At 36.6% G+C, this 21,650-nt stretch overlaps 1 protein-coding gene across 1 annotated transcript in view; it reads left to right on the top strand.

Annotated features, from left to right (window-relative positions):
* Positions 1-7,935, top strand: part of LOC136862852 (N(G),N(G)-dimethylarginine dimethylaminohydrolase 1) — a 266,667-nt gene extending 258,732 nt beyond the window's left edge. The window contains exon 6 of the mRNA XM_067139114.2: positions 3,206-7,935. Within this exon, the coding sequence (XP_066995215.1) occupies positions 3,206-3,331 (126 nt within the window). The 3' untranslated portion in view covers positions 3,332-7,935. The remainder of the gene's footprint in view (positions 1-3,205) is intronic.
* The last annotated feature ends 13,715 nt before the right edge of the window (positions 7,936-21,650 follow it).

Genomic DNA, 21,650 nt, shown 5'->3' with positions numbered 1-21,650 from the left:
ACTGCGAGCCTCAATAGCAACACAACTTCTGGGGCTGCTACCATCTCTTCGAGCGACTCCATTGCAGCCATTCTTGTATGCTAGGATTGACTATACTGGCCTGTTGCACATTAAACAGGATGCAGCTGGGAGCAAGGTCAAGGTTAATGCTATGTAGCCCTGTTCATTTGCCTTTGCATCAAGGCAATACACTTGAGAAGTTATTTCGTGGCTTGACCTCTCGCAGGCCTGCATTACTGCCATACAGAGATTTGTGACCGGCAGGAAAAAGTGTACTAATCTATATAGTAACAATGCTACTAACTTAGTAGGTGCCAGAAATGAAATTTTGAAAGTGTGCCAGTCGGTGCAGTGAAGGACAGACATACTGAACAATGCAGCCCAGAATGGATACTTGGGGCATTTCATTCTTCCTGATTTGACTCACTTCAGTAGACTGTTGGAAGCATCATCTGCCGGGAATCCCTTCTTGATGTATGATGAGATGTACACCCTACTTTGCCAAATAGTGACATGCCTGAACTTCCAACCGCTCATTAGGCTCCCAGACAATGCTGAAGAACAATCATACCTAACTCCTGGCTGCTTTCCGATAAGAGCTCCCCTTCTATCCTTCTTTGAACCTGACCTTAGTAATGGTATGCACTGTTATTCTTCCAGATGGCACTAGATTAAGGTGTGACAGCAGAACTTTTGGAGACAGTGCTCTAATGACTATCTTAATAGCTTACAGCAGTGGCAGAAATGGCTGATGAGTCAGCCTAACCGTCAGCCTGGGACCATCATATTTTTAAGGATGGCAACACTCCTCTCTCTTGCAACAGTCAAGGAGGCTTATCTTGGGAAGGATAGGCAAATACGTATGGTTATTTTTTGTACTAACCAGTGGAATTTTAAAGCATTCTGTACATAAACTATGTCCATTGCCAGTTCAAGACTGATGCTGGCATTTACGTTCAGTGTCTGATTTCTTGTCAGTGTTTAATGCTTTTTTCTTGTATTGTATGATTGTAATTATGATCAGTGTCTTTTGTTGTTTATGCTTTATGCCTTATTCTTTAATTGTAAGTTTTAGAATCTGTTCATTTAGTTGTCATTGTTTGGACAGCTGTGTATAATTTTCCAAGTTATATTGGTTGGAAGTTGTGTGTCTTGCAATCTGTGATCCATCGGAGATTGATTGCGAAAGAACTTGAGAATGCTATTTTATCACTGTAAATTCAACACTTCACTTAGTTGTTGAATGTGATTCATTTAGGTGTGGTGGTATGTTAGTGGCTGAACACAGTGCCACTGCACTGGTGTGGCACCACTTCCTTGGACAACGAAGATAAGGGGATGATTTCCCTGTTTCGGGGATGGTCAATCTCCTTTGTTTGATGGTGATTTTGTTACCAAGAAACCGTTAACATCTCGAGGTGGTGAAAAAGCAGTATCACTGCCTTGAGCGATCTAGCAAATGTATTGTGTGGAGATGATCAGTAAAATTCTAAACAATCATGTTAGGAATACTTTTTAATGTGAACGTGAGATTATTCATGTTTATGAACCAGTTATGTTTATTATCCGGCGTGTGGTTTCTAACACCATATGCTCTCGAGGACTTGTCCACGCGAGGTCGGCACAGGAACATTGATGCTGGCTTCCTTCCTTTTCACATTGTTTGTGATCTTGTCCCTTCTTGTCGTTTGGTTCATAGTTCTGATGAATCTAATTTTTCCTGATTTAGACGGGTGACTCCTGATTTTCTATAGTTTTCCCCGACTCTCGATTATTTTATTATTTCCCCCGATTTTAGCTTATATTTTGGTGAACTTCAAGCATTTAGTTTCACATCCTACCATTTCAGCATTGTACGTCAGTGGCCGGAAGTCCTTCGCTCATTGACCGCTTTCAAATGAAATATGGATGTTTATTAATACGAGAAGTGTGCGCTAATGTGCAATGTTAATTGAAACCTGTATATCGTAACGCATATATCAATTGTAAATATATCTTTTTCCCGTGCTATGTTCATGTTCGTTCACATCAGTCTAGTCTATTCTGGAGACTAGTTGCTAGATTGGGAGTCTACTTTAGTAATTTAGTGACAATTTCAAATATAGCTACTAGTGACTTTTCTAGAGATTTTAGGGGCCATTTAGAGACAATTCTGGCAAATTTTAATTTATTATTTGATGAAAACAGCATTGGGCTTTGCATAATCGCATGGACGTGTGATGCAATATATCAAAGTATGCATTTTCTAAGTAATGGCATCTAAGTGCATGACTGACCGACACGTGGAGCACGAGTTCATACTATTTTCAGAAGGCTTATCAGAGACTGATAGTCTCACTCGCATATTTCCTGTGAGGGAATAGAGATGTGTAATTTTTAGCCTTGTAGCCTCGTATTTGAGACAATAAGTGTTATAATATGTACCATAGTACTCTTGTCTTGTGCAAGACATGTAGAATAAGCAGTTTTGACCAATTTTATCTCCTGATTTTTGTTTTTGTAAAGCTGGCAGGTTTGCAGATGCAAGCCCACAGCTGCGCACCCCTAACCGTACGGCCAACTTGCCCGGTGTTTAGCAGAGTACATATCTCCAAACCATAGAGGATAGTTGGTACAAGATAGGTGTCCTACTTATTTTGGCTTGCTGGAGTATTTTGCTGTCCCAAAGTATGTTTCTGACTTGATTGTGAAAGTTCTGATTTCCTGCTTGACTGTGTTGTATTTTGAGATTATACACTCAAAGGTATTTGAAGTGGAAGCTGGGAAGCTGATTATTTGGGTCCCTTCAAATAGATATTTGAATGTGTTCCTCTTCTATTCATTGTCATTTATTTCTAGAGGGTTGTTTGGGACTACTGTGGCTAAACCCAATATGACTCTCAAACCTGCTCTCAGTATTACTTCAAGTAGTAGTTTATTGTTTTTTGAAGGCTCTTGGCCTGTACATTGTTGTGATTTTCTAGTAATATGTATACACAACAATTTCCAGTTACCAAAATACTTCATTGTACTGACATTTATAATGTCTGTCTCTGTTTCTTGACCTTGCATAATATGCAATGAAATATGATTATACAGTGTTTAAGAATTTAAATTATTCTATTTCCTTTCTTACAAATATTTTATAACTGCTCATACTTTGTACATACTAGCATATCAAAAGTTTGAATGTTATATAACCGGGTAATAATTTAATTCTTTTCAGGTGTTTGCAGAACGCATTGACTTTCCACGTCGGACCTTGAATATGTCTGAACTTGCAAAGGCAGGAAGTGGCCTAACATCGTGCTGTTTGTTGTTCCGACGTACACGGCATATTCGTAGCCTATGAATGGGTGATTGTTGAATTTGTCAGTTGACTAGCAGTTTGAGGACCTGTGAAGGACTCGTTGTACCAATATATGGGGAGCAATCACTCTGCTCGACATTATGTCTAAAAGGGGAGATAAACTCAGTTACTTCTGATGACTTTTGTTTACAAGGATTTTTGCCGAAGATATTTAGCTTACCTATTACTTCATTGAATTTTATGACTTTATGTACAGATTTTTATTAATTACAATTTTGAGATATACGATATGTTTTATTTTGTATTACTTGAACAGAAAGTTATTGGAGAGACCATGAGTTAATAGGCTAAAATATGTCCTTGAATTTACATTTTATATGTACTGTACAGTGTGCCCAAGGAGATATCCCTTACCGGTTGGGTGGCACTATGCACAGCTTTCTAGTTGACCACCAGACTGACATACTATATGTTAAAAGTGTGTCACTCGAGCATCAAAGTTGTGTTGTAGTACCATACTGTGTTACTGTTGTTAAAGTGCATTCTTATCGATGTACTGTTGAACTACTTATGTGTAATGAAAAATTGTTACTCAGGTGAACTTTGCTCTGATCATACTACCAAAGGGATTTATTGTCAGTGGGTAAGTTACCATGTTTCTGACCTTAAGATTTAGTTAGAAATGTCAAAGTGTAAAAATGTATAAGCAAAGTCATCTCCATACAGGCAGTGAAGGCCCTTGGAGGGGTGGTAGGTAAAGGCTTCTACTATCCGTAACCTCGGCACTTCATGGGGTGGAGTGGTTAGCTCTATCTATGGCCTCTTTTGCCCCCATGAATTAACCTAGTACTCATTTTTTGTGTAGGCTGAGTGAACCTCAGGGCCATATGCACCTCTGGAAGTGGAAATCTTGTTTCTTAAATTTTTCTTCTTCCTGATGGGGAATTGAAACCATGTCCTTCCAGGTTTACCACCTTGGCCGTCAGCCCCTGTAAAAATTTGTTGTTGAGCTATACTTCATGGTGTGTATATTGTCTAAAAGTGTTGGAGACAGCATTGTGTTCAAGGTGAAGAAATTCTAGATAGCATTGCCTATCACCTACAAATTTAACTATAAAAATGAAACAGTAAATTTATGTGCAGATAAGACTTTCGAAGTTTCTTGCACTTCCTAACACAAAGGTACTGAAACTGGTACAGCAGATACTGGAATGAAGAAAAGCTAGAGATATTCCCAAAATGTTACTTCATAACCCCAAGTGTGATGAAAAAGTGGTATATCTGTTAACCCTGGAGCAGAGGTCTAAATCATCAATCAGTCAATCAATCAACCATTCACCACTAAACTGCATTTAGGGCTGTCACCCAGGTAGCAGATTCCCTATCAATTGTTCACCTAGCCTTTTCTTCTATAATTTCAAGAAGATGGAAATATAATATTCCTCAATTCTTAAACCATCTTTTGTCCCTTTTTATTATTATTATTATTATTATTTGTTCATTTTTTTTACCTCTTAACCGGGGAGTTTCACTGAGAAACGAACATTCGCAGTGGGGAATATATTTTGACTGAAAAAGAGTTAATTAGTCTCGCCCGTTACTCTTCCGTGAATGATTCGTCCCACCCATTAAGCGCTTCCACTGGGGCTGTACCTTAATGAAGGCCACGGTCACTTCCTTGTCCCACCCAGTATGTGTGCATGCCTTCATGCAAGATGCATTATCTAGTCCTGTCCGTTTTGACATAAATTAGTCTTTTGGCTGGGGATGATCTGAAAATTCGTGTTATGGCAGTTTGCATCTCAAAATGTGTGATGATTGTGTAACCCTAGCAACCTTGCAGGGTATGTCTTATGGCTGTTGGTCATCTGAAATTAGCAGCCATTGATGGATGGCCATGTCCAAGGCACGTATTTATGATAATTTGATTGTTGCAAAGGGAAAAATGGTTTCTTTTTATTTGCATTTGGTATTTCAAACCATAATTCTATATTTGATTAGACTTCTTGCAACTACATTTATGATGAGACTACATCTGACACTGAGTAACAACCAATAAAACAATTTCACTGTTGTAATAAAGTACATTGTTACAATATATGAATTTGTCTTTTGATGATACAGCAAGAAAAGCAGTGAAAAAAAAGTAAAGGATTGTACTGTACATGATGTGAAAAAAAAAGATTTGTAAGACAATCTTCAGAATCATTTTTCTTCAATGAGACTCTATTTACAATAGTACAGAAGCAAGCTTACTGCAAGTTTCACCTCTTGTGTTATCCTTGCTATCCAAAGAACTATCATCTAATTCATTATCAGAATCAGTGAATGAAGAATAGTTTCATTATCCAAAAAGCACGCTTAGCAATTATGTACAGAAGAAAATGCAATGAAATATTGACATGCAGTGTGGCGCAGCAAGTCTGGAACCTATTGACATCTGTAAAGCGATCTGAGAACTACACATAGCAACAAAAAGAGAGTAGATAGCACGTCCCACCCAGCAGATAACAGTTTTCAAAGGCTCTACACAAGTTAACTTGTCATCACCCGATTGAGTAACAACTATTAGTAGATGAATTAACTCGTCATGCCTGGTTAAGAGGCTAACTGTTAGGTTCTTCAGTCTGCCAAAATCAGTTTTCAATTCTGTTTTATTTAAGTTCGTTCTTTCTTCAGTTATAATTCTGTTACCATGTGGTTTATTTTTGGCAAAGAATTATGCAGCTGTTCTGGATTTTAGTTGGTTGAGTCTACCAATGTTAATCTATGGAAGTTGAACAGTAATCAATAAAAATGCTTAACCACCAATAAGAAATGAAATTGAAGTTTTCAAATTACATTCTGAACATTTTCAATAAGTAAGCAGACTTCTAACTATAATGAAAGTAATTCATACTAGTATATCTTTTATCTTTGTATGGGGAATTTACCATATAGTGTCAAAAATATATGGAAGTTTTGGAAAAAAATTTCAGTATCCTTATGGAAATTGAGTCCTTTTAATGAAACAAATCTAGTTTCTGTTGACAGTTATAACTAGTGAATGGGCTACTGTAGAATAAATATTGAGCAGTTTTCAATGCTTAATTATTTGCTTTTGGTGTGGTTGTGTGAAGAAAACCACATAAATGTAATGAAAGTGATTTACTAGGAATCTACTTGGACACACTGTTTATGGTAAGAAGGTTAAGATGTTACATTTTGAAGTTGTAGTAAAAATGATAAACATAAGATCATTGCTTGCGAGGGATCATCCTCTGGCTTTTTGTTTGCTAAATTTCCTCCTGTTGTTCAGCCTGATCTCAAAACATCAGCATGCATCCATTTTCTTCACCATGCAATAAAGATTTACACCTTATGCAATGTACACTTGTGGAATGATACAGTAAACTATATTTGTATGCTACATTTTCATTTATCTTCAGATACATGCTCTAACTAGTGATGGAAACAATTTTATTTTGTACCGTTACATTGTATCCTTTGATATCTCAGTTGTAGCCTTTTGGCTCTTTAACACTCTGGTGAAGTTACAAACTTCTTTGTTCTGCTTGATAGACTTGTCTGTAACAGTCTAGCCATCTTGTCTCTTAAGTAAGGGATATTGAATGCTACAATGTCTCATAACTTTCATTGCGAGGTATTGGCAAGGTCCTATGACCAAGTGATAAAATTTCACATCTTCTAATTATATAATGTCTTCTATTTACCAAGTTATATCATTTTGGGTGAGGAAAGCAATGACAAACTACTGCACTCATCTTGCCAAGCATGACTTACTGTAGCACTGTCATCAGTTTTTGAGGTTTCTGTATGACTGCATAACCTTTGATATTGCTATTTGAGGACAGTTATTATTTCCATTCTCCCCTTTTTTAATCGGGTTGCTTGTGGGTTTAGTTGCGATTGAAAGTTAGCACGTTTACTGAGTAAAGAATATTCTCAGTTAAAAATATAAAACTATATACTCCGAAAGGAAAGTTACGATTTGTTAAAGAAGCAGAAATGTAGAGAAACTAGACAGTTGATAGAAGAAAGATTTTGGTTAAGATGCAAGATTTTAAAATGTGACCACTTTTAACTCTTGAAACCTAATATCCTGCTATACTGATGGGTTCATGGACTGATTTTGGTGGGACGATCTGTGTGCGAAGTGTGCATTTGCAAATCTGGATGTTGGCAGTTCTCTCCTGAACAATGAAAGAAATGGAGATATGCCCTTCTTAATATATACTGATATATAATTTGTATATTTTAATTATTTAGTAAATGGCAACACAAGAATGGATGACAGTCATTCAATGGACGACCAGGAAAGGCAATTAGTTGACGAAGAAATGGATAAAGAAATTACAATGAATGAAATTGAAATGGCAGTAAGAAAGATGAAGAATGGAAAAACTGCTGGAATAGATGAAATTTCAGTGGAGATGATAAAGGCAGCTGGAGCTGTAGGCCTGCAGTGGACATATCGGGTTCTCAGGAATGTCTGGGAGAATAAGGAGGTCCCTGAGGATTGGCAAAAAGGAATAATCATCCCAATTTTCAAGAAAGGTGATAAGAAAGTTTTGAAGAACTACAGGGTAATTACTCTAATATCCCATGTTGCTAAGATAATGGAAAGGATACTGGAAAGTAGAATAAGGTTGAGGGTTGAGAAGCAGATACAGGAAAATCAGTTTGGTTTCAGAAGTGGAAGGTCAACAATAGAGCCCATTTTCACTATGAGACAACTAATGGAAAAGCATTGGGAGTACGGGAATGATATGGTGATGACATTCATTGATATTGAAAAGGCATATGACAGTGTCCCTAGGACGAAAGTTTGGGACAGTCTGGTGCAAAAAGGAATTGGACAGGGATTAATAAAAATGATCATGGCATTGTATAAGGAATGTTGTAGTTGCGTGCAAACACAAGTTGGCAGGACAAGTTGGTTCAAAATAACTAGTGGGCTGAGACAGGGAAGTGTTCTATCACCAATCCTGTTTACAATAGTAATGGATGACATCATGAGAACAGCAAAAGCAGCATATGGAGGAAGAGAAATGAACATGATGTTATTTGCAGATGATATTGTGATTTGGGGAGAAGACGACAGGAAAGTTCAAGAACAGTTGAATGTGGTGAATGGGAAGATTGAAGAATGTGGATTGAAAATAAGTGTAGAAAAGAGTAAAACTCTTGTTATGACTAGAGGGGAGAAAGAAGGGAAAGGTCAGATTAGACTTGCAGACAAGCCCCTGGAAGTAGTGGAAACGTTTAAATACCTGGGGAGTGAATTAATGGAGAATGCTCGACTGGATGCTGAGATTAGTAAAAGGATTCAAGCTGGAAGTTGTTTCTATCATAGTGTAAGAAATATGTTATGGGACAAAGATGTGCCAATGGAAGCATAGGATACTATGTACAAGATGTATTACGTGCCCATAACAACTTACGGAGCAGAAACTTGGACAATGACAAAGAGGATGAGAGTCGAATACAGGCAGCCGAAATGAAATTCTTGAGGAGTATGATACAGAAGAGTAGACGAGACAAAATAAGGAATGAGAAAATCCGGGAAGAAATTGGAGTGGAAAAAATGAATGATAGAATAGAGAAGAGCCGACTAAGATGGTTTGGGCACATAAAGTGAATGAGCGACGAAAGAATGCCAAAAAGGGTGATGGAAATGCAAATCCAAGGAAGGAGAGGCCGTGGACGACCACGATTGAGATGGAAGGATACCATCCAACGCAGCATTATAGAAAGAAACCTGGACTGGGACACAGTGTTGGAGGAGGAGTGGTGGAAAGACCGAAGAAAGTGGAGAGGAACCATATTTGCCCCTACCTGGCTACAGCTGGATAAAGGGAAATGATGATGATGATGATGAAGATGAGTAAATGGCAACATATTCAATTTTATGTTTCTTTCTTTGAGATATGTTGTAAAATACAGGGTGTATCACAGCCTTTTTTGAAAGGGCTATAGGAATAAAGGTAGGTTTTATGTGAGATGTTTTCAAAAAATAGAGATATCGGTATTCAAAATGGAAGAGTTTTATGAAGGAGTTGCTTTCCATTCCAATTTTTTCAAAGGACCTTGCCAATTAGTGGGCATCAGGGGCTGCCACATAATGTTCGTAATCTGTTTGTAGTCTTCATCTAATGTAAGAAAATATGAGAGCAAATGAATTGCATGGCACTGAGAAAGTAGGCAACAATTTCCGTCAGCTGTTTTGCAAATTAACTAGGAAGGACTGTTACCTAAGTCTTCTCAAGAAGACCTTTTCTAAAACAGTGTATGTGGTTGGCTGGCTGACAATTTTCAGTGTAAAATTGAAGTTTGAAATATGGATCTTTCTGATATGCTATTTTTTATTAATTTATATAAAATGTGATAGTATTTGACACCATACCTACAGTTTATACATTCCTCATGGTAATCACCACATCTTTTTTTTACCATTCAGTCTTTATTTTCTCATTATGTCTAAGAATTGTGAATTACATTTCGAAAACAATTATTTAATTTACTTCGTATTATAATGTTAATTGTTTTAACCTTTTCTCATGTGAGATTTTCTTTGTTAACAGTTTTGATATGTTGTAATTTATTTACAGGTTTTCCTTGGTATTATTTATAATCATTATATTTGATTTACCTTGTCATGGACATCTGATTTGGCAAGTTTTTATATGTTAAAAATCTCTTATTTCATTCCATAGTTAATGTACATTCATTGGCCATTCTCTTGCTTGGTTAGTACTGACAGCAGTTTTTGAAAACATGAAGAATACTAGAGGCTGACTAGAAGAAAGCGTATGGGGTCCAAGAATGATGATTGATATTCTAGTAGAAATTCATCATATTACAGACTACTGCCCTGGCTGGCAGCCTTCTTTCCTTCCACAGTTAAACTATGAGTAACAGAATCAACAGATGCAAGGTCAATACGGTATATGGTCTTTTTAACCTTTGATCTGGTTTTGAATTGATACAAGCTCTTAGATTTAAGGTAAAATACCTATTTCCCACCTTTTAAATAATACTTCAAATTCCTTTACTCTCATGCATAATAGAATTTCTCTTTTATATATACTGATTTAATAACAAGCAAATATAAGCAGATCTAGGTCAGAGTCTTCACTCTTTATAGTTGACTAAAAAGAAAACTCATGGCATATACAGCCCCTTAAGGACCTTACATCAGCGTCAACTTTTCAGTTCACCGTATGAGGCTGAGTGAACCTCCATTTCAACAAGCTGAGAAATGGACCTGGAAGTTTTTTGCAGTTGACTAGTATTTGGCATTCAGTAGCTAGGAATTTCTGCCCCAAGGATATTCAAAATCAAAGTTTTATGAAAGAGTTACTTTTTATTCCAGTGCTTTTAAAGGGAGCTTACCAATTAGAGGTATCAAGAATACTAATAATTGCTACACATCTTCATCCAGTAAGAGGTAGGTCTACCCACCATTAAATATGGTTTTAGGAGCAAAATTGAAGTGATTTTAAATATATGAAATAGAGCACATGTTTAATCTTCAGGTACCAAGGAATGATTGAGACATAATATTATTTATGAGAGATTAGGGTGCTAATTTGGTCTTGTACTGTACTGGGAAGATACTGGATTCTTCAGCTGATCCTATGGCATGGGAATTATAAAATATTTAATTACATATAATACTCATACTCAGGTACCATACCTGAATGGTATGGCAAAGAGAATGCACATTCAATTGTAAGTTAAGAAATGAATAAGAACAATGACTCTCAGTTGTTATAAAGTGAACCTGTGGTTTCTGTCACAAGCTTCAGTATAACAATTTTACTATGAGAACACAGTGCATTATAATGCTACTTCTTAGTGCAGTATGTGTGGACAGCATTATATACTTTCACAACTCAATGGATCAGCTAAATAATAAAGTACTTAATTTTAAACTGTACAGTTGAGATTAGAATTTGCTCATGAGATCAGTTTGATAATTGTTCATAAAGGAGATTTTTTCCGTTAATTGTATTGTGTTAATGTAGCTTGTGTATCAAGCTGGATATTCCCTTTCACCTGTTCTTAACAATAGAAGTGACTTGTGTGCTCCTCTTATTATGCATGCTTTTTCCAGAAGGTATTTACCATCTCTATTATCACACAGCTTGATCTTGAAAGGTTATTCAATAAAACATCTGCTGTAATTTATTATGCACTCTGATATTTTAAATAATATTATTCCTTAAAATTTCGTTCTGATGTTGTTGTAGACTTAATCAACAGCTTTTAAGTATTCTATATTTGACTGGACATGTTCTTGAGATTTAACTGAATAATTACCTCCATTACAATAGGATTTATAATGTATTTATATATTAGGTTTTCCTGCCTTTTATTTACTTCAGAAAGTCATACTAACTTTGAACACTAATGCTAGTAAGAAATCCTGGACAGGTTTTGTTAGTAGCAGGTTATTTATATGCTGGAGAAATGACAATTTGTTGTATTGTCTAGAACACATTTTCAAAATTTGCCATTGTTACAAATTAGTTATCGATATAGTGAAACTAAAAGGTTTCAACATTGCTGAGGATCTGTTTTTCTTTTATAAGAAATGTTCTTCCTGCAAAGTATGATGTTCAGTTACCTCTTCCTTCATGCACATGCCTAGACTGCTTATTTTCTTAAAAATTTATTTTTCCTGTGTCCTTCCTTGTTATTTCCCTGGTAAACTATTGAACTGTAAGATTTCCTTAATTTGCCAGTTTGTTTAGGCTATTATTGAGACTAAAGAGAGTTAATATATCCTATCAAAATAGCAAATTGAGTAAAACATTGTCACGAAAGCTAGAATTTTAATGCACAAAATAAATACAAGTAAATGCTTTGTTAAGGAGGCAGTAATGCCCTAATAACCCCAAAAATGCTTTATAAAATTTGTAAAGATGTTCTTTTACAGAAAAACATTAAGATCATCTAATTTTACCAGCCCTGCATTGCAAATCACTACAACTCTTAAGGGTTGGCAAAGGAAATTGACTTCCCAGTTTTCTCTTCATCAAGACTTGAACAGGGAGAAGCTCTTTTTTCATTTTTATTTCTTCCAATACTACAGTAGAAAACTTAAAGCAAATTGAGTCACTAACTTTTAAGTGCCCTGGTAGTTCTCAAGTATAAAAGAATGGAATACAGAGTACCAGACCTTGTTTTTTCTTTAAAAGTAACATTATTTTCTTTGTTAACCCCTTTCCCATTTCCCCATTCACTAAGTCATTTTCCACACTTTTCACTATCTTTTCTCTACTAACCAAAATTCTCATTTTTCTTAGTAAGTTACATCAGCAGGTAGGAGTTCAAAATATGATTTAATGTATTGAAGCCTACATGTAGTATCAGTTTTAGGAAAAAGTTCCTGTTAAATTGAAGCTGCATCACCAGTGTGTCGACATTCTTCACTTCGTTGATGCTTTGGCAGTAATAGTTGCCTGCTTTTATCCTGGTCCCCCATCTTGTTAGAGCTGAAACAGGAGGCATAGGCTCTTCAGGAGTTACAGACTTGAAATATGCTCTCTCAGGAAGATCTTGACACATGTTCTATAGGCTGGACAACTTCATGGTACTGACTGTGAACTTTATTTGCAACTCTGTGTAAAGCATGTGCTTCTCATGTTGCATGTACCTTTTATAAGCACAGAACTTGCAGAGAAGTAGCAGTTTTAATCACATTTGGTGCAGAATTGGTCAGCAGTTACAGTAGCCAAGATCTACAGATTTATCAAATATTTTTCTAACTGCTGAGACCTTCACTTAATCCAGTTGTTTTCGTTTAATTAAAAATGTTTACATGGAGTATCTTCTCTTGTGTACATCTTTGCAGTAATTAAGGATGTGCGTGAATGTGCCTGGAACTAGGAGAATCTGTACTTTCAAGACCAAGCATTGGACTCTGTTCGCATGAGAGAAACCGCTTCTGCAAATACATCACACATTCACTGTGAGAGCCGGGCAATGTGAAGGAAGAATACCACTACCAGAGTTTGCTTTACTTGGTGGCACAATTTATTTAAAGATTCCCCAGAACTGTGTGAAAAGTAAAGTAGATCACGGAGAAAAAAAGGAAAATACTGTTTGTTGGAGAAGTCTGTAATTGGATTTGTTTCAAAACGTAGTTCTACATCGATTTTTATGAACTTAGGAGCACATAATAATCAACGGTCTATTAAAGGTAGGTAGTGAAGCTGGATAAGGGATGAGGAAACAACATAGAAGGTAGAGTAGGTAACATTGATTTATTTATGAGAAAGATTGTTGTAATTGTCGGACATTTATTTTCCGTTATTGTTTTTACTGCATCAAGAAGGCATTTTAGTTATATTTCAATTGTTGAGCATTTAAAAAGTCTGTTTTGTTATGTAGTTTCTGTAATGTAAAAGATTGTGGAAAATCTTGTACGTATACTCAATTCCTTGTGGGTGTAGTTTATGATAAACATGATGCTACAAATTTGATTCTAAAATACTTCCAAGGAGATTTAAATGACTTCAGTGAAACATCTGTTTGTGAAGAAATGGAAGCATCCCAACACATCAAGAACCTCATGGATAAATTTACATCACTCTTCCCAAACAGTTTCCACAAACTACTTGTGGGCTGTGGCGATCTAAAAGATTTTCTTTCTAAATATAATTCCTACCGTGGTTTTCTGATTACAAGTGTGGTGATGGGTGATTATTATTATTTTGAGAGGATCACAACTAAATAATCATCCACTCATAACCCTGAAAATGAAATGAAATGGCGTATGGCTTTTAGTGCCGGGAGTGTCCAAGGACAAGTTCGTCCGACTCGTTGGCTGAATGGTCAGTGTACTGGCCTTCGGTTCAGAGGGTCCCGGGTTCAATTCCTGGCCGGGTCGGGGATTTTAATCGCTTCTGATTAATTTTTCCGTCCCAACACTCTCCTCATATTCAGACAACATATTACACTACCAACCACCACAGAAACACGCAATAGTGCTTACATCCCTCCATAGAGGGTTGGCGTCAGGAAGGGCATCCGGCCGTAAAACAGGGCCAAATCCACATGTGCGACGCAGTTCGCACCCGCGACCCCACAGGTGTGGGAAAAGCGGCAGGAAAAGAAGAAGAAGTGTCCGAGGACAAGTTCGGCTCGCCAGATGCAGGTCTTTTGATTTGACGCTCGTAGGCGACCTGCGCGTCGTGATGAAAATGAAATGATGATGAAGGCGACACACACCCAGCCCTCATGCCAGCAAAATTAACCAATGATGGTTTAAATTCCCAACCCTGCCGGGAATCGAACCCGGGACCCCTGTGATCAAAGGCCACCGCGCTAACCATTTAGCCATGGAGCCGGACACTCATAACCCTAATCAAAAGAGAAAAAGGAAGAGGCCAGACCTTTCCAAGAATGAGGCGTCAACAGAAGAAAGGGATGGGCCATGAAAATTCAAGTCTCCCAAACCACATTCCATCAGGGATGGAAGAGAACAAGGTGGACCAATGGAGTTCAGATAAGGAAGATGAAAATGGTAAGCTGGGAATGAGTGAATGGATGCAATGCCAGATTCGGCTACACTCCCACTCACAAGTTGAGATCTTCTAGGGATCACCCATTTTAGTCGGCTCTTATGACGGGTAGACTTCTTCTATGCCCCTGCCTGCAGGTATATCAATTGATCAGTCGATTCCTTGTTTACAGCTAGGATCATTGGGCAGATAGCAAATTGCAAAGGAAAATTCTTCCCTTTTTAACACTTCAGGCTGCTCTTACTCTTAGTAATATTTAATGTCCATAGGGATTTGCATTGCTGGTTCAATTAAAAGAGTGTGTGAATAAATCTCATTGTTTCCTTCAACGGCTGAATATTTTTCTTCTCGCTCTCAGTTGTTCGCCTGCACATGGTACTTCACTGTTCCGACAGATAGCGACACAAGTGATCCATGGAACCAGAACCAGAGCTGTGTATTGGTTCTCAAGTTATTGGAACTGATTCTACCCGGTTCCTTCCCTCGTACATCCCTAGCGATAAATAAATAGTGTCCTAGCCAGCCTGTACTTTTGCCTATACACACTTAATTCCTTTCTGTTATTTTCTCTCAGATCTCCAGCATTGCTTCTTTATTGCATCTATCTACACAGTTTTTCTTGGTGTTAAGAGTCTGGTATATATTTACATATTAATCCACAGAATTTGTTAAAAATTTCCAGCGCTCACTTATAGTTTAATATACTGTATGTTCATCATTGATGGACACTTCATCCCCACAGTGAGAAGGTGAATGACTTGGCAATGTCCATTTTTGGCTTGGGGTTCATTCCAGAACACTTGTTAAACTTGTTCACGAACACAATGAGCCTATAGCAGCTGACCAGATACCTGCAGCTAATGATTAAGCTAAAAAAAAAAGATATTTGTTTGTGGCATCTACCTCTGTAGATCTTTTGTCACTACTTTCACCATATGATAGGAACCTGCGTGTAGGTGTAATTGCGGAAGTGTATGGATCTTCAGTCTTGACGAACACTTATATACAGTCCTCCAAGGAAAAAACTATGCTGCTATGTTAACATTAAGGAATATCTGAGCATCTTTAGAGGTGAATAATTTAATAACATCTCTTCCTTAGTCCAGTAAACAAATATAAAAAAATGAAGTGTGCACTGCACATAAAATTATGGAAATGGAAATTTTGACTGAGTGTGTTTATAACTTTGAAGATTCATGGTCCTAGTTGACCTTTTAATAAGACCAGGGTTGTAGTGGAAACAGAAATAGGTTTCAGACTTAAGCGTGAAGACAAAATGAAATATGAACATCCATGTAACGGATTACTTAGGAGGGCTTTGGATCAATTAAAACAGGAAGATATTGTATTTAATTAGTTGTAAGTATTTATATGTCTCAGTATAGCTCTGTTTATTGGAAGAAAATGCAATATCGGAAGGGAAAGAAAACTGCATACCACAGCTATAGCAAAATATTTGAATATATTGTGCTTTGTTAGCTTAACTCAATAGGTGGATCACCTATTTAAAATAGTTTTGTAAGTTGTAGCTGGTTTCTATGTTGAGACATATTTACCGCTAGCACTATCAATTAGTTATTATATGTCTTAATAATTTTCTAGAATGTCTGGTAGGTAATAATAATAATAATAATAATAATAATAATAATAATAATAGCAGAACATTAATGAAGATGTTTTTCAGTTTTTCTCTTAATTTAAAAATAAAAGATTCTGTAACACTTGGATGTTTGAAATAATCATTAGTATCATACATTCCAGAGATTTATAAAGCAGTGTAGGTAAAAATACACTTGGCAGTACTGATTAGATACGGAAGTTCTTCACTATAATGCGGGAGGTTTAAAACATTATAAAACAAAGAAACTTCAGCCAAGTAAAAGGGAAATGTGTTTCAGACTGCGTTCCCCTTTTCCAGATAGATTTTGGATTCCGTTCTGGTGCGTTCCGGCACCACTGCATCCCTGAATAAGAAGTTTTATTTCGACTTCAAGATTGCTATGTTCTTCTTAGATTCTATCTTGTCCAAAAAGTAGCTGAAGATGCCCAGTCCAGCAGTCGAAACTAGTCCTAAATGAATTAATGACAATCGGTTTATGTCAATGTATTGATTGGGTGGATAATAGACCCATTTTCTTATTAAAAGGATTTAACAAAAGATCCTCATTTCTTGAATCAGTTTTACTCCCCAGTCAGATCTGTTGTAGAGGATATCATCATGTGCAGTGAAGTATTTTATATCTTTCTTTCTTTCGTAATCTATTTACCCTCCAGGGTTGGTTTCTCCCTCGGACTCAGCGAGGGATCCGACCTCTACCGTCTCAAGGGCAGTGTCCTGGAGCGTGAGACTTTGGGTCAGGGGAGATACAACTGGGGAAGAGGACTAGTACCTCACCCAGGCGGCCTCTCCTGCTATGCTAAACAGCGGCCTTGTGGGGGGAGGGGAGGGGGGAGATTGGAAGGGATAGGGAAAGAAGCAGCTGTGGCCTTAAGTTAGTTACCATCCTGGCAATTGCTTGGAGGATAAGTGGGAAACCACGGAAAAACACTTTGAGGATGACTGAGGTGGGAATCGAACCCACCTCTACTCAGTTGACCTCCCGAGGCTGAGTAGACCCCGTTCCAGCCCTCCTACCACTTTTCAAATTTTGTGGCAAAGCTTAGAATAGAACCTGGGCCTCCAGGGGTGGCAGCTAATCATGCTAACCACTACACCACAGAGGCAGACGGTATTTTATATACAAACTCTTTTGTATCAGATCATTTACCGAACTCAGGCTCTATGGCTGGCTGGTAGAACACTGGCCTTTGGTCTGAGAAATGCTGGGTTCCTTTTGTGAACGGACTGTGGGATTTGAACTGACAGTGGTTTATTCCTTTGGTTTGGTGATCGGATGTTTATGCGCTCTCAACACTTCTCTGCAACTTCTGCACTACACATTTCTCCAGTAGAGCTACATGTGATATGTTGCGTGGTGAATTCCACCCACTGACCATTGGACGGATTTCCTCAGAGGGGCTATTACTCAGGTTATGATAGCCCCATATATATTAAATTATTCCTAGTTCCAGAACTGGCACTTGACAGTTCAGTTCAACATTGCTAATTGTAGTTGAAGTTGCCTCTGTGGATCAGTGGTAGAGTGTTGGCCTCCAGATCCCAAGGTAGCAGGTTCAAATCTGGTAGAGGTAGTCTGATATTTGAAGGGTGGAAAAAAAGTCCATTAGACACTCCATGTCATATGATGTTGGCATGTGAAAGACCACTGGTGACATGTTTGGTTTTAATCAGACAAAATTAATTAAAACTCAGACATAGACGCCCAAGAGAGATTTGGTTTACTTTGCCATCTAATATGCCTAGAGTAAAAGGGAATGTCAGAATTAAGTAGCAGACAGCCAGTTGGCTTCAATTTTTTTTTAAAGTCTGCGCGTGGTTGCTGAGGCCATACAATGATTATTATTTTATTTATTTATTTAGTTAAGATGTGAACTTGACCAGCCAGCTGTCAGTTTGTGTTAAGATGGATAATGTCTTAACTTGTCATTGCGAGAAAGTCATTTCCAATTTGTAGACTTTTATTATCATTAAAACAATTGACTAGGTGTTTCTTTTAAATTGGTCTGAGGCCTTTAAAGAAATACAACGCAAGTTTCACACCTTTTGGTTAGAACAAAGTGCTTTGGATGATATTAATAAAAAAAGAAAACCCATGGCGCAACAGCCCTGAAGGGCCTTGGCCTACCAAGCGACCGCTCTCAGCCCGAAGGCCTGCAGATTACAAGGTGTCATGTGGTCAGCACGACGAGGATGATATTGATAAGAAGCAAACATTGGATGTTAAGTTTCTATTCTCGGATTCAACCAAAATTAAAGTAAATATGACAAGATTTTGTAGAAAAAGAAATGAAAAAGAAAATTACTATAATTAACGATATAAGACTAATGTGGCATGTATTTGTTAAAGCCAAATCTTTCGTGCTGAACATACGTAACACATTTTTTTAAACACTAAATTTCCTTTCCATGACATGGTATTTTGTTCTGAGCAACCCTATCCAGTTGATATGTATATGACAATTTGCCAAGTACAGCATAAAGTGGTGTAATGTTCAAATTAAATCAAGTAGGTACAACATGTTAACTCTTCATCTTCATTGCAGATATTGTGCTCACAGAGCTGAGACCAAGTGCATGACTTGGTTCCTTTCTACTCCACATCAAGAACCAAAATGGTATAAATTTTGTACCTAGGAAATCATAGCTTGGTTGAAAATGTGCACATGAGTTGGAGCCTTATTAAATGACTAAAAGATATAGTTAGTTAAAGCAGCTAAAACCCTGTAAACAACAATTTTTACTTCATTATTTGACCTCTGACTGATTCAATACAGAAATTACATGTATGTTTCTAGGATATGTGCTATAGGTTTCTGCTTGTCTGTAATATGGTGTATGGGAGAAATTCCTTTGGTTTTGGTATCTGGGACCATAACTCAGAAAAATAATTCCCTTTATACCACTTTCTCAGGTCAAGAGATGGATGTTTCAAGCTTTAGTTTTTCACATTACATTACCATATGTGTATGTTGACTGATGGTGTTAAATGAAAATACTATTTTTGTCAGAACTTTGACTTGGAAAATATTAAATTTGATTTCCAACTTTGTATTTATCTATGTCAGCATATGAACAAAGTGTGTTTGTGAATGCCTTTAAACTGTAATTTAAGAGTACTGGATGGAACTTATCTTATACTATCCTAACATAGAATTTTTACAATACCAGTTTAGGTGGCTGAGGATTGTCTGGGAAATCTATGTAAGAACATAAAATGCATTTGATTTTAGGAATGAAATCAAGAGGTATGTTCAAAGTAATCCTGACTGCATGAAGGGTTTTGCCGTACTCTTGCAATAAATGACTTGAGTAGTTGTAATTTAGATATAAAATATCTGAACTCAAGAGGACTGTTGTAATGTTTAGTAAAATATATATTGTGTGAAATGATATCTGTCAGCTAGTGATGTGAATAATTAGATTATGTATATAGGTACAAATTTTGTGATACTGAGTTTCTTTTTGATTTGTCGAAAGACAATTTGAAGAGTAAGTGATTAATGATACATGACCGAAGCATTGGAAATGCTTTATAACTATGAAGCAGTATTATCTTTATATTGATTACCTCTTTAGTTCAGATCTCCTGCAGGTGGTTTACTTTGAGTATCTTATTGCTAGGTAGCAAGGCAGCATGGTGTCTCATTTTGAAAGTTTCATAGATAGATAGGTTGTTATATTTTTATTTTATTTTTTCATATATTTCATTATTTACCTTGCTATTTGCAGATGCATTCACACCTTATAAAACTATGTTTTAATTTTATAAGTCATTGAAAATATTATATTTACTGTGTTAAATATACATTTCCGTATATATGTATAGTTTCATATGTAGCGCAATTTGAAAATAACATTTTTAAGACAGTAAATGTTTGCCTCTATATGTGCATTTGAGTGATTTAATGAACAGTTAAGTGTTGTTGGATTCTGCAACATTTTTATGTATTGGAGCTCATGATGGATTGTGTATGAGAATCTCACTGCCAACATTATTTATCATCTTTCAAATTTCATTACTGTCATTTAGCTGATATGGTAGTAATTTCACTTTGCTATAGCAAATTAGCTTCAGCAATTTGTGTTTGTGTTGATGTTATTTGTAATGCTTCTCATTCCAGCATTGTTAAATTTTAGTTGAGTTTACAAACTATGATGACTGATAGTCTTTAAGTTTTAATTTAGTTTTGTAAATTTAATGTAGAGGAGAGGAATTTGGAATTTTTAATGCTATGCAGTTAAACTGATGTGCAGTATATTGATGTGAAGAAGGCTGAAAATATAAAGTATTGACAATATGCTTTCCTGTTGTGATCATACCAATCAAAATTGCACAGTGTTTATATACATATTTAGATGTTCCTGTTGAAATATATATATGGTTTAGTTAACTTGAGTTAAGACTAGTTATTTCATGCATTAAAATGCCCTTGCCCATTGTACTTGTAAAATACCATCTTGCTATGTTCTGAAATAAGATTTTTTAAATTTTATTGGAATTTATCTATGAATATATAGAAGGAACCACTATGTGGTGTACCATATGTTGTAATATAAGTTCCATTTAATGACTTGTTAAACTCGTATATATGGGCTTTAAAAATTAATAAAGAACAGAGGAGTGAATATTTACTTTGCTCTTAAATTATCTTCCCATCCATGCATCCCTATCCAGTGGCCAATATATTAATCTGCCAAGTACAGTAAAAGAAACAAAAGTGAATTCTAGCATTTTAAAGACTGAGCAGGTGAAGTTAGATCTTACGCTGTGGACTGAGCATTTTAGTGCACTTTCACATTTTTGTACAAAAATAATTGCTTACCTTACTTACAGTCACAAACCTATTTTGGATTCAACAATGTTTCAGCTATGCATGCATACCTTGTTTTAAAAAATTGGAGCAAAACCCCTAACTTTTATAAAAAAATAAATAAAACATTTTTTCTACTTTCAATTTTTTAAAAACTTTCACAATGTATATTAAAAACATGAAAAGTTACATATTTGCACAAACCATGTGACCTTGCCGCGGTGGGGAGGCTTGCGTGTCCCAATGACGCAGATAGCCGAGCCGCAGGATTGGATGGGTATCTGTTGAGAGACCAGACTAACGAATGGTTCGTCGAAAGGGGGGGTAGCAGCCTTTCGAAAGTTGCAAGGGTGGCAGTCTAGATGATTGACTGATATAGCCTTGTAATAATACTC

Source organism: Anabrus simplex, chromosome 2, assembly GCF_040414725.1.
Source record: "Anabrus simplex isolate iqAnaSimp1 chromosome 2, ASM4041472v1, whole genome shotgun sequence".
NCBI lineage: Eukaryota > Metazoa > Arthropoda > Insecta > Orthoptera > Tettigoniidae > Anabrus > Anabrus simplex.
This window is presented reverse-complemented; position numbering and strand designations above follow the sequence as displayed.